Raw genomic sequence first — 12,603 nt, forward strand, 5'->3', positions numbered from 1 at the left:
ATCCCTTTTGCTCATCCCAAGCCTCCTCCTACTGCTATGACCTCCAAAAAAAAAAGTCTACATCCTTCCCTCTTCTATCCCTCCACTATTCTTTTCGATCAAAGTAATAGACTAACATGTCCAGTCATATTTCACTAAACAAATCTATTCTAGGTTCCAGAGTAGCGTGCTACTCGCCAAGAAAGTGCTTCAATACCCCATTAGGGGTAACAAGCACGATATAAATACAAACCTTTTTCCCTAGTATATCCCTCCGCTATCCTTCTCAATCCAAATAACTGACTAACATATATCTACCACTCAAATTATTTTCATATTTCAATATACTAATGTAACATTAATCCTTTATGGTTTACGAAATAGGGTGCTACTCACTGAAAAAGTGATTTGACGCCTCATCCGGGGTAGTATGCGCTACATAAATGCAATTACACTACAATACAATACTTGCATGTGTAAATAAAAAGGATCTTGTTACCAAACTCGCTGATCCTTATTTTATCGACCATGTCAGTCCGGTGAAAAATGTGAAATGCTCTTTAAACAGGGATGTTTGCAGCCAGTGTTAAACTACCTGTACCTACATGCCACATGGATGTACATGGCTGCATTTTTATCAGAAGCCGGTAAATGTGTTGCATGGCCAGGTATGTGCGTGTTCTGCACACTCATTGGTTGCAATTTATTGCACACTGTAATCAAATGTCAAAAGCAGGAAAACATACATTTTTGTACAAGTTACGTGGTACAAGCACAGAAAACATATTTAATTTGTAATACGCCCCATCTCCTAACCAGGACTTCACGTCATTGGCCATGTTTTGATTCAGAAAGACCATCTTGCCATTTATAATGTGATTTGAAAGCCTGTTCTTTTCTTTTTAATATGCATTTCATCCACGAATGCATTTGGCATTTAGTATAGTAAGTATATGAGGCATATAATATCAATTATTAGCTGAATTAACACACCTGGGATCATGGTGTGTATTTTTATTACAAACAGTGCAGCCAGATCAGTCCAGTAGATACTTCATTCTTTCTGATATCCTGTCTGTAGCATGTTTACTCCTTCCACCACTCCTTTTCAATCACATAAAATGGAATGTTGAAAGGGTGAGCCACCAGCCGCAATAAAGCTAGTGTCTGTCTGCGTGTCAGCATTTCTCATCCAGTAGCAAGGGGGGAGAGAGAGAGAATATGCTGCTCACTAAAGTTATACACAGTATGTCTTTTCGAAAGCAACTCTGGTTTCCAGGTTTGAAAGAAACACCCACTAGTAGCGAGAATGAAAATAGTTCCAGGTTAATTCCAAGCTTTTTGCAGGTGCTTATTCACCATTCATGAGAACCAGAAAGCTAAGGCATCATAAGTAACAATATAGTGGATAACTCTGGAGGTTAATGCACTTGCTAGAAAGATCTGTGTACATTCTAACCAAGGGTTTAACTTACCATAAAAGTGCATGGAGGATCAATGTGTCTGCTGGAAAGCACAGCATGCAACATGTAAGTCACAGATTCGTTTTTTTTATGTAGACAGCTTAGTTGATTACTGTTTTTGTTCCATAGAGCCTTGTGTTACCTGCAGGTCAAAAGTTAACATCCTTGTAATGTAGCTCAGTGAGTTATGACCCTGCAGCAAGGCCCTGCCTGCAAACAAGAAGGCATATATTTAAAACCTTGCTGTTTTTCCTCAATCTTTTCTTATTTTAAGAATGCTAAAAAAGGCAACTATGGGTAGTAATAAACACTTATTAGTAAGTGCCATATATATATATATAGTTATTAGCGAGATAACTAATGGACAGATATATCCGATATTCTAACAATGCATTCAGATTTTTTGCATACAATCATGGCAAAGTCAAAAAGCTAACCCCGCCCCTTGATCCACCTTGGCCCCTCCCAGAACTCCGCCCACTGCGCCTTTTGGTGAGTACCTGCACTTATTTTTTTCCATTTAAAGCACTGCTCCACAGCCCGCTAACAGGTGTTCAACCTATGCTGTGGGCTGTGCCATGCTACTACTAAGTGTATTAACATTATACTGTTAGCGAGAAAGTGTCAGTCATATTCGTTGCATGTCACTCATAATTTCACTTAAATTATGAAAATGTCACACATAAGTAATCTTAAAACTTGCCAGCTATGCTGGCCATGTGTTGTTGCTGCAAGAATCTGCAAAGTACTTGACGTGAAACTACATTAGTACTGTAAATAAAATCGTATGTATTAATTTGTAACATTACTTTTCTGTCTTTGCTTACATTCAATATTAATCATGGATCATTAACGCAGCTTCAGAACACATTTTAAAGTGCTTTCAATTACTTTTTTTTTGCTGTTTGAAGTACATGAAGGTAAGGCTAAAAATACCAGCTTCAGGTGAATTTGCCTATTTTTGTACCGGTCGAGACATTGAAATGTTGGTGGTTCCGGTGGAAAACCGGCCAGATGGCGACCCGGACAGTAACAACAATTTGATTATTTTTGTACCAGAATTATTTCATGTCATGTAGAAAGGTTTATTTGGGGTTTTCGGGACTTAGCAGCCTTGAATTCACGCCTCGACCACAAACTCCGAGCGTGCAGACGATGACGGTGCCTCTGACTCACTCAGGTATGAATGAACTACAAATCCCGCCTGGCAGAGGGATGAGGGCGTCTCAGGGTCGCGGTGACGCGAACTACATCTCCCAGCGAGCCGCTTGAAAATGGCGCCTCTGCCCATCCGATCGTGAACTACAACCCCCAGAAGAGGGAGATCTGCGTCCCTAGCAACGGGAAGTGTACTGGGAGCTGGGCCACCGGGGCTGCACCGAAGGCTGAGCCGTGAGCTGCGCACCTCGCACGGTTCACCCTCTGTCCTACTCACCAATCGCCCTCTAGCAATTTAGTCCCCACATATTTGAGTCTATCACCGGAGTCAATTTCCACCGCCTCCCCCACGAGCATCTTTTGGCTCGGGGCCCCTCGCCAGGATCAATCAGCCCCAGCCGCCATGGGCCAGGACTACTATGCCGTCCTGGAAATCACAAGAAGTGCCACCGACTGCGCGATAAAGAAGGCGTGAGTACCCCTGCACCTCCTGTCTTATTATTTTAAGTCATTTTTAACAGGTGACTAAAGGTGCTGTGGGCAATCTATGATTGGTAGAAAAGATCACACTCAAGAAACTAGCCCAAATTCAGAGTCTGTGGCACCCCATCACGAACGAGTTAAATTCTATATTTTAAATATATAGCAAATATATAATGCTCTGGACTGGAAATGGCGTGAGAGGGCTGATCTCAATTGAAAAGAAATATACAAATATGACATTTATTTCTAGAAACGGTGCAACACGAACAGGTACTAAAAAAATAAGTAAACTTCAGATACAGCTAAATAGGCTAGGAGCACAAGAGATGACAAAAAGAGCTGCTCAAAGCTGTCAGATTACTGTAGGCAAACGCTGCAATGCCTCACACAGGGACAGAAAGCGCTACATAAATGTTTGCAATACGATACAATACATGTGTGATGTGAGAGGCGTTGTTAAAAAAATATTTCAAGGGGGTCGTGCCTCAAAAGAACAGTGCAGTGCTCGGTCTCCACTTTAGAGTCTTTGGTATGAGAGTTGGCAGTTAAAGATGGGCTGAGCAGCTAGGAGGCTGCTTCTGGTGGGGCTGCTTGTTCCAGAGTTATACTTCCTGTTATCATACCTATGGCTGAATAAACCTACAACTTTACTCTATAACATCTGCCTCGGCTACATCATTACATGTATGTATGGACTAACATACTACAAGTCTCCACCTTCACCCATGTCTCCAGGCGTGAGCTGTTATTTGACAACACATTACAGACTAAGTAAATGATAAATGTAATACAGATGTGTCTGGGGTTGTTAGTCTTGGTTTGGTTCTATTGCACTAATTGGACTCACGGATCTAAAAATAGAATTGATTTGGAACATAAAGCTCCGAACTAGCAACAGGGGTCTGATTCCCAAAGGTACTTTCTCGCGTAAATTACATTTTTACCAGTAACTGTCTTGATTTACTAATGCAAAGTGCTTTCAAACTGTGATTTTGCACTCGTAAATCCGTAGGATTATACACTGTATTACTCAATTTTACCCCACAATAGAATACAATTGCGCATGTCTCACTACAGGGATAGGAAGTTGATCATTCCATGGTGAAGATGTCTGGAACATTTTAGAACACCCAAAACCCAAGAGTTTGAGGGTGTTCCCAAATATTTTGTTTGACCCTTTCTCACCCCACACATTGCCAGAGAGTTTCTCCTGTGAAGGCCAGGTGTAAATCCTTTCCCAGCATGGTAATGGGAAGTCAGCAGTCTAAAATATGATGTGGTTCTTGGGGTAGGAGGTTTCTCCATAGGGAAAATGGAGGAAGAAAAGTGCAATTGCACCTTTGGGAAGGCTTTCCCCCATGTGTAGCTGTACTCTAAACGCAATAATAACTCATGCAAAAACTATTTTGCATTGTCGTAATTTGGTACTCATAAAATATTTCCATGGGGCTTTTTGCAGTCTTATAGGATGTTAAGGACAAAGACCACAGCACTAAAATGATTTCTTTAGAAGAACAGACACCACCTTGTTGTTTCCAAGTGTTGCTTGAGGAGTGATTTGAAGGGAAGTCTGTTTCTAAATGTGTAACCAAGGCCTAGGTGTGTCGGTTTAAACTCATGTAAATTGGGGTGAAATATGAACTGAGTCGACTATCCTGGGAATTCAATTACAGCATAAGACTTGTACGCATTAAAACTATGTAAATATGCCAGGTTTAGTTTTCATGGTAGTTGGATAATCAGGGCACAAGTCCTAAAAAAAAAACAGTGGGGGGATGCTGACGTCACGACAGGAAGTGACGTCACGAAAGGTGGCTTGCACCATCAGACTCATTGCCTCCTCTCGCTCACCCCTTAGATGCGATTTCATCATAGAAGCCAGTTCGTGAGCAGCGTGCTGAATGAGCTCCAATCTCGCCCCAGAGAGGCCAAAGAGTGAATGTGTGGCTCCATTTACTTCAGTTATCGAGCTCCCGGTAAAATAAGTGGGGGGACGCCGTCCACCCGCGTGATACCCCGACTCGAGCCCTGTGGATAATACAGCCCTAAGTGTCACAACTCTGATATCCTTCATTTCTGCTTTCCATGGTACTTACTGGGGGTGTAAGAAGTTATAATATTTTTTGCGTGACCTTCACGCATTATGATCCCAAACTACAAAAATGATGCAAAGGTTCCAAAGTACTACTGGAGCTGAGCTTAGTTGCGCCCAACATGTCCCCTGCATGGTAGTACAGATGTGCACCCCTTCTTTGAGTGATTCCAGCTGTAGATCGTTAGGTATCCAGACATTTTTGCCGCATCACACATGGTAATATAGGCTAAGCCTTGTAGCCAGCAATGAGATTCATGGCCTGGCTTGGAGGTCTGAAGGGGTGCCCCAAGTGCACCCTCTGGTCACCATGGGACTATCATCCACGTACTGGGACATATTTATTAACTGTGCAATTAATTAAAATCATTACAATAAAAAACATAAAAGCGAACGGATAAAAAAAAATAGCCACAGTAAAAAGTATGGAGGCATCTAATGAAGTTTAGTTAATGGGACATATACATTAAGTAGTGGTGGCATTGTACCATTTTTCTGCTACATAATACAATTTTTTTTTCCAGTTCAGATATTGATGTGGTGCCTACAGGCCCAGTTTGGATATAGTTCTGCTTGAATGTAATGCCCAGACCTTCTGCGGGTATGCCCCATGTGTTTATCATTTGTGCTGTGTGTATGGTGACTGGTAATAGGACCCCACAGTTATTATGAGCGTGTGGTTGCAGAGGTCAGTGGGATCCTTTTTGGATGCCGCTAGTAAGACACAGCATTAGATGGGGGTTGTGGTACCTCCCTCCCCTCCCCATAGATGTTGATTTTGTACTGTTTGCGCTCTAAAGAACAAGAGAGTAGCCGTAGTCTAGATACTGAAGTGAGGAAGGATAGAGACTTACTCTAGAAATGCAGAGTTACGTTGTTTTATTTTTCTTGCTATCCAGAACCCCATTTTCTGTTATTTGGTTATTTTGAGATCTTCTTGTGACAGGGTGCTAGCCCACAGGAATGTGAAGCTTTCAGACTAGGGGAACAATGTATTAGGGGCAGTTCACAAACCAGGATATGCAAATTACACACCAACTCGTTTGCAAATTACCCTTTATATTGCAATGTGTACAATGTACTAATCATTTGCATTGTAAATTGAATATATTCATAGAGCCTCGCAAACCTCCTGCCTCGTGAATATTCATGAGTCTGGCTACGGGGATGGACAATTGTGAGGAGCTGCGTCCATTTTCCCTCCTTAACAGCATTTTTCTTTTATATATTTGTCTGTGTCCTTTAAAGAGATTGGTGATACTTTGTTAAAAAGTTTTTGGCATGCTGAGAAGACTTCCGCAAGCCCATGCAGTGGATCCTGGACCACAATTCGATCCCCTCTGATTGCCAGGCATGATTCCTAAAGGGGGCAGCTGTTCCAAGGGGACAGCTTCCACTTAGTGAATCAGTTACCACCGCTACTCGAGGGTAACTGATCAATGGTTTACAACTGCATTTGCGGTTACACACCATTGATTGCCAATAGTTGGGGAATGGCCCTGTACACCCCTGCTCTTTGCGATTCTGAAGAGTCGTAAAACCCTTATTGTGAGCCATAATTACTATTTTGACAAAAAATGAGTTTTGTAAATTTCAAAAAGGGTATTTTGTGTTTGCATACCCTATGCTTTGCTGTTTGCATCGCTTACAACCCCAAAATACCGCCTTTGCGCTGTAGACAGCTGCTGGGACAAATCTATTGAACGCAACCACACTACTTGTAAGATTTTAATATTCAGAAAGACCTGCCCAGGTTTATGTGGAATGAGAATGGCACTAACTTTGTGGAGGGGGTGGATATGAACAGCATGTTATTTACTTTGGTTATGAACAGCACGTTATTTTCTTTGGCACCTACTACTATGGAGAGGGGAAAATATTACTCGAGGAGAAAAGCACTTATACATAGTTTCTGTCTGGGGAAAGGGAGGTAGATGGCTGAAGTGAAACTGTAGCTCCTAACCCACCATTTCCGGTGACTGTGTGTGAAGGCTTTTATTACATGCCCTATAAAGTCTTAAATGCTTGTAGGTGCTCGGGCTTTTGCTCAGAGTAGTGGCCAACCTCCTTGAATAATATTGCTACTGTAAATCAGAACCTTATACAGTGGGTTTGGTTCACAATGGCTTTTGCGAGATGTTCCTTAGCGAGGTACTCTTTTTAATGGAAGCTTACATGAAAGGTCACCTTGCTGCATTCTTTTTGTGATATGACAGTCAACATATGTTTTCTCCTGCTGGTCATTTGACTGTTTTTGAGGCTCAAACCGGCAAATAAGATTTAAGATGTCAGGTGGAGCATTGCAGTAGAGGGACTTATGCCAAAGATTACAGCTGTCTCATCTGCCCACCTCTCTGAGCTGCCAACCTATTTGGAGTGCATTTGTTTATTAGGTTCCCGAAGGCAAAGCGAGCACCAGAACTACCTCCAGAAACACCCCTTTCACGTTGCAGGCCCTGCTGGTATTGGGGTCCGTCTGATTAGAGGTAGCCTATCTGACGTCATTTCCATCAGCATACCTTTTCTACAATGGTTCATGGCAGACAAAGGTCCCAGGGCATGAGAGGGGTAAGTAATAGTTATATTCTTCCTGTAACTGGACCTCAACTTTGTAAATCTATCTCCAGGAATTGCACAAGTGACAACTGCTCTACTGTGCCACAATACATGGCGGACTTGCTGCAACATTTTTTTTACACCTTGAAACTTTCGCTGTTCATGCAGGAGATATTTGCCACAACAGATTTTTTTTAAGTTGTCCGCTGCTGGCCACAACAGCAGTTCTGCAACTGGATGGGTTAGAGAACCTGTCCTTTACAAGGGGCATCCCATAGCACTATTCCATACTCTAAATACCCTAGGGCCTCTTTTGTGTTGTTTGAAAAGAATTGCACCAAATTTTGCGAAAAGTTAGAACTTCACTCAGCATGCATTTTGTGATTTATTGTAAATCAGTTTGGCTATTTTTGAGAAATTTGTGTTTAAAGAGGGGCTTGGGTTAGGCATGAAGTGGCTCTGATTAGCCAATATAATGGGGGCTAGACAATCCTGATTGGCTGGCTACAGCATGAAAAATATATTGAGTCAGCCATTACAGGACTTTGTGACATGGTCCCCATAAATCTGTAAGGGTTCATAGAAGCCTCAAACCTCAGGATAATTCAGAGGTCTGAAAGGATCAGGTAGAATTAGATGGCATCTTGCTGAATCACCCAGGAGGTCACAAGACAGATGAAAGCAAGATGGTAAACCCTTAGTGGAGAACACATGGAACATTAATGAGCAGACTCACGTATTGCTGGAGGACACTGACATCATTAGAACATCTGACCAATCAGAACTACGGTTAGAGGTTCCAGTGACTCGAGAATGTAAACAGTGGCTGGCAAAGGCGAGGTTGTTGTTTTGTCATAAGAAAGTCTGAGGTGGGTCTTCAGACTTATAAAGTTTGAGGTAATCTTTTAGTCGCTGTGTTTGGGTAGGGAGTTCAGAGCATGAAGAGATCTGCATCCAGACTTTTTAGACTTGTTTGGTTGGATACTGAGATTGTCGTTTAGGGAAGATAAGAAACTAGCCATTTTCCGAAGATTGGTGGATGTTGTTTTCACCCTTCTCTTGGTCCCTCTGTTTCATTTAGATGTCAGGAAAACAGTTTTCCTGACAGCTGAAACTCCACAACTTCAGCATCTGAAGAAGTCTTACAGTAAATTCCCACAATTAAGATGTGATCTGATTTTGGGGCGACATGCTTTTTGACTCAGCTGAAATTTAAAATTTTGTGTAGGAATGTTAATCTCAGAATTCTGGACAGTTGGAAGTGCCTTTGAAGTGCATCGTGACTGAGGCCAAGAGTCCAGATTTGTGATCTGGCATTGATAAGTACAGGGTTTACAGCAAAAATCTGGTGCATTGGAAATTGGAAACCATGAGCCTAGGCGTGTGGTTCTCAGCTACGTGTTCTGTGGACCACAAACAACTCCTCAGTACAGGTATGAAGGTGTAAGTCATAGGGCAAACATTTCCAACATCATGTGTACCCTCATGTCTTTCCACTGTGTGTGTACACTCAAACACTTCCAACATAATTCATAGAATTATAGATGGGTAACTGTGAATTACAGGGTTATTTTTCAATGAGGGGTTCTGAGTGACATTGTTAGACCTGGCATCCGTGGCGTGGCTTTCCGTGGCGTGGTTTCCCCTGACATTTTTTGCTCTCTGATCTCCTGTTTTACTGACTTCATTTTTTTGGCTTTAGGATTTTAGGCACTTTCCCACAGCTGACCAGAGCTAAAGTGCGGATGCTTTCCCTAATACAAGGTAAGATTGCTTATAAGTCCCTAGTAAAGTGCACTACATGTGCCAAGGGCCTGTAAATTAAATGCTACTAGTGGACATTCAGCACTGAATGTGCCACCCAATGCAGTAGCCATTTAAAGCATGTCTCAGGCTGCTCATTGCAAAGCCTGTGCCCTACGGTAGGCCCTAGACCGCCCAAGGGTAGTGTGCAGTGTATTTATGAAGTTGGGCATATACTTTTTAATGTTTTACATGTCCAGGTAGTGAAGAACTCTTAAATTCGCTTTTCACTATTGCATGGCCTATCTTGCCCAAAGGTTAACATCGGTATTGCTTTATTACTCCTTATAAGTGTCATTCTCAATTGGGACAAGGTAGTAATTTCGAGTTTGGTGTCTCTGGACTCACAATATGAAAGCACAACTTATGGTGAAGTTGGATTTTAAATTGTAAGTCTGAAAATGCTACTTTTAGTAAGTTTACATTTTCGTACTTAAACCATTCTGAGCCTCTGTCTGTCTCTGAATACAAGTCTGGTAGAGGGGTGACAGCTGGACTTTGTGTGTGACTGTCTAGAAAGAATGCTCAAAGAGAGCTGATGTGTGACATTCACATCCTGATGGCCTATCACCAGGCCGATGGGCCTTCCTGAGCTAGATGGGAGGGAGATCTGGCCTGCTTTCCCTTGCTCAGAACTGACGCATTCTTCTTCGACGTTGAGGCAACGCCACTTCAAGGACATCCCTGCGCAGCTTGTTGACGACATGGGACCTGGCTGCGAGGCTGCTGCAGACGCATTAACTGCAGTGTAAGAGGTTTGACAACGATGTGAAACCCGATTGCAAGGCTCGACGATGACACATCACTCTCAACACAAAGGGGTTTGACAATGACATGGGGCCCATCTGCGAGGCCCGACAACAACGCATCTAACTGACTTCGGGACTTGGAATTAATGCGACTTGCTCGCTCTGTCGACACATCCTCCAGAAAGGTACTGTTATCCGCAGGGCCTGCGTGGCTTCTGTATCCAACTCACACTGCACTGTGGTCGGCTTGTCTTTTCAGATTTGAGTTGATCCAGCACAACCAGATAGCCACGGTTGGCACTTTATGGCTCTAATTCATGATATTCTTTAAAACATGTATAACTCTGGTCCTACTAATTGGAGTTTTGTCATTTTGGTCTTGTTATGTTCATTAAATTAAGCTCTATTGTTATAACCTGGTGTGGATTATTTTTGTGGGAGGTTTTCACAGTTGTACTGTAATAAGTGTTGCATATATTCTTCACACATTGCCTCTTAAGTTAAGCCTGACTGCTCTGTGCCAAGCTACCAGAGGGTGAGCACAGGTTAATTTAGGGTGTGTATCTGACTTAACCTGATTTTTGTGCTGGTCCTTACTTGGACAGGGTGCATACCTCTGCCAACTAGATACCTAATTTCTTCCAGAAATCAAATACACAACAATAAAGAAGCTTGAGTTGCCTATGATATCACTCTGAACCTGAGGTGAAAAGCAGTCCCGTGATTCATTTTTTACTCATTTATAAGTTTATGCTATGTATGGCTCCCAAAATCATCTGTCCCGCTATGCAGTGGCAGAAGAGTAATGGGGAGCCATGTATAACATAGCCTCTGTTATGTATCCCTGCACCAAAGGTTAAAAAAGACCTCTCTGCCATGCTTGACCCCACCACCTTCTTTGCCTACCCTCCCCACTCCTGCAGATGCCCTTTCAGTCAAAGCAGACCAGCCACACTGCACTGACAGGCTCCCAGGGAACCCTGTCAGCCTAACGTGAAGGTCTTTATGATATCACAACAGTGGTTGACTAGTTTAGTTATCGACTATTACTGTGTCACAGCAGTGGGTTATGAGATTCGGAACCTGAAATAAACAATAGAGGCTCTCTATGAGAGCCATATATAACATAACCAAAACAGTCTCTCTCCTTCATCTACCTATTAGTAATGTTCATGTAATGCACTCATCCCTTGGGACATGCAAGGGCCCTCATCTACCGAGAAGTGTGGCTCAATGGTTAGAGCGGCAAACCCTGATGCAGAGGTCTGGCCCGGACCAGGGTTCAATTCCCGCCTCGGTGGGTCTTGGGCTCAATTTCCTCGGACCTGATAATTCTCGCCTCGGTGCCTATTCTAAGCATGGGTCCCACTCTGCACCTCTGGGCAATAGCTTGCTTAATCTCCACAACGGCCCCCACAACGCTGGGATGCCTGGCTTCATCTTGTGGGTGCCCAGGAGTGGGCACTTCACAGGGAAAGGCCAGGAAGGGTTCCACAGTGGTATGTGTACAGCGCCTTGAGACCCCTTCGGGGGTGATACGTGCGCTATATAAGCACTACATTTACATTTACTGCATCGCCAGTATGTTTTTTATTTTTCATTTATAAATGTCACATCAGTTATTTCTGGGTAGGCCTAATTAATTATTTTAAGGCAACAAAAAGGAGCATTTTATGCTACTCTTCCAGAACTGGCAGCATAATGCAGTGTTTTAGATGGACTGTGAAAATGTTCACGATTGTTTTGCGAAAGATAAAAAAATTAAGCAAGACTGACACCTATTGGTGATGGGTGATTAGTTCAGCCTTTTAAAAGCATGTAATAGACAGTCTTGATTTATTAATCCCAAACTGATAGAGTTGTTCCCTAACATAGCTCGGATGGGCCTGCATGCGGACTCAAGCATTCTGACAGTGTGCCAGATGTAATGTACAGTGTATAGCTGATGCCAAATGTAATCTCCAGCGAATGTTCCTCTCTCCGTGCCTGTCCTATTTATCTTTTGTTTCACCACTAATTTTTCTGTCCTCTCCTACTTACTTTTCTTTCACTCTCAAAATACAAAAGTAGGCGCTAGCTATGTAAACACCAATGTATAAACGACTACTACTCATCTAGGCTTACCCTGTAACAATGGTTGTGATTGTACTCTTTATAAAAATAATACAAATTTATAATAAAAGTAGTAACAATAGTTTATTTTTCATATAGTTCTTGCTATCACAGTTTTCCTGTATATTAATTCTTTAAATTACAAATATTATTATTACTAAATAGAATGGCGCTTAGAAACAGGTTAAAAAGAAATGTGTACCTGTAG

General features: G+C 42.3%; 1 protein-coding gene across 1 annotated transcript in view; it reads left to right on the forward strand.

Annotated features, from left to right (window-relative positions):
• Positions 1–2,789: 2,789 nt before the first annotated feature.
• DNAJB13 (DnaJ heat shock protein family (Hsp40) member B13) overlaps positions 2,790–12,603 on the forward strand; it is a 76,217-nt gene continuing 66,403 nt past the window's right edge. Inside the window, exon 1 of the mRNA XM_078656248.1 lies at positions 2,790–3,071. Coding sequence (XP_078512374.1) covers positions 3,004–3,071 — 68 coding nt within the window. The 5' untranslated portion in view covers positions 2,790–3,003. The remainder of the gene's footprint in view (positions 3,072–12,603) is intronic.

Source organism: Lissotriton helveticus, chromosome 8 (assembly GCF_964261635.1).
Source record: "Lissotriton helveticus chromosome 8, aLisHel1.1, whole genome shotgun sequence".
NCBI lineage: Eukaryota > Metazoa > Chordata > Amphibia > Caudata > Salamandridae > Lissotriton > Lissotriton helveticus.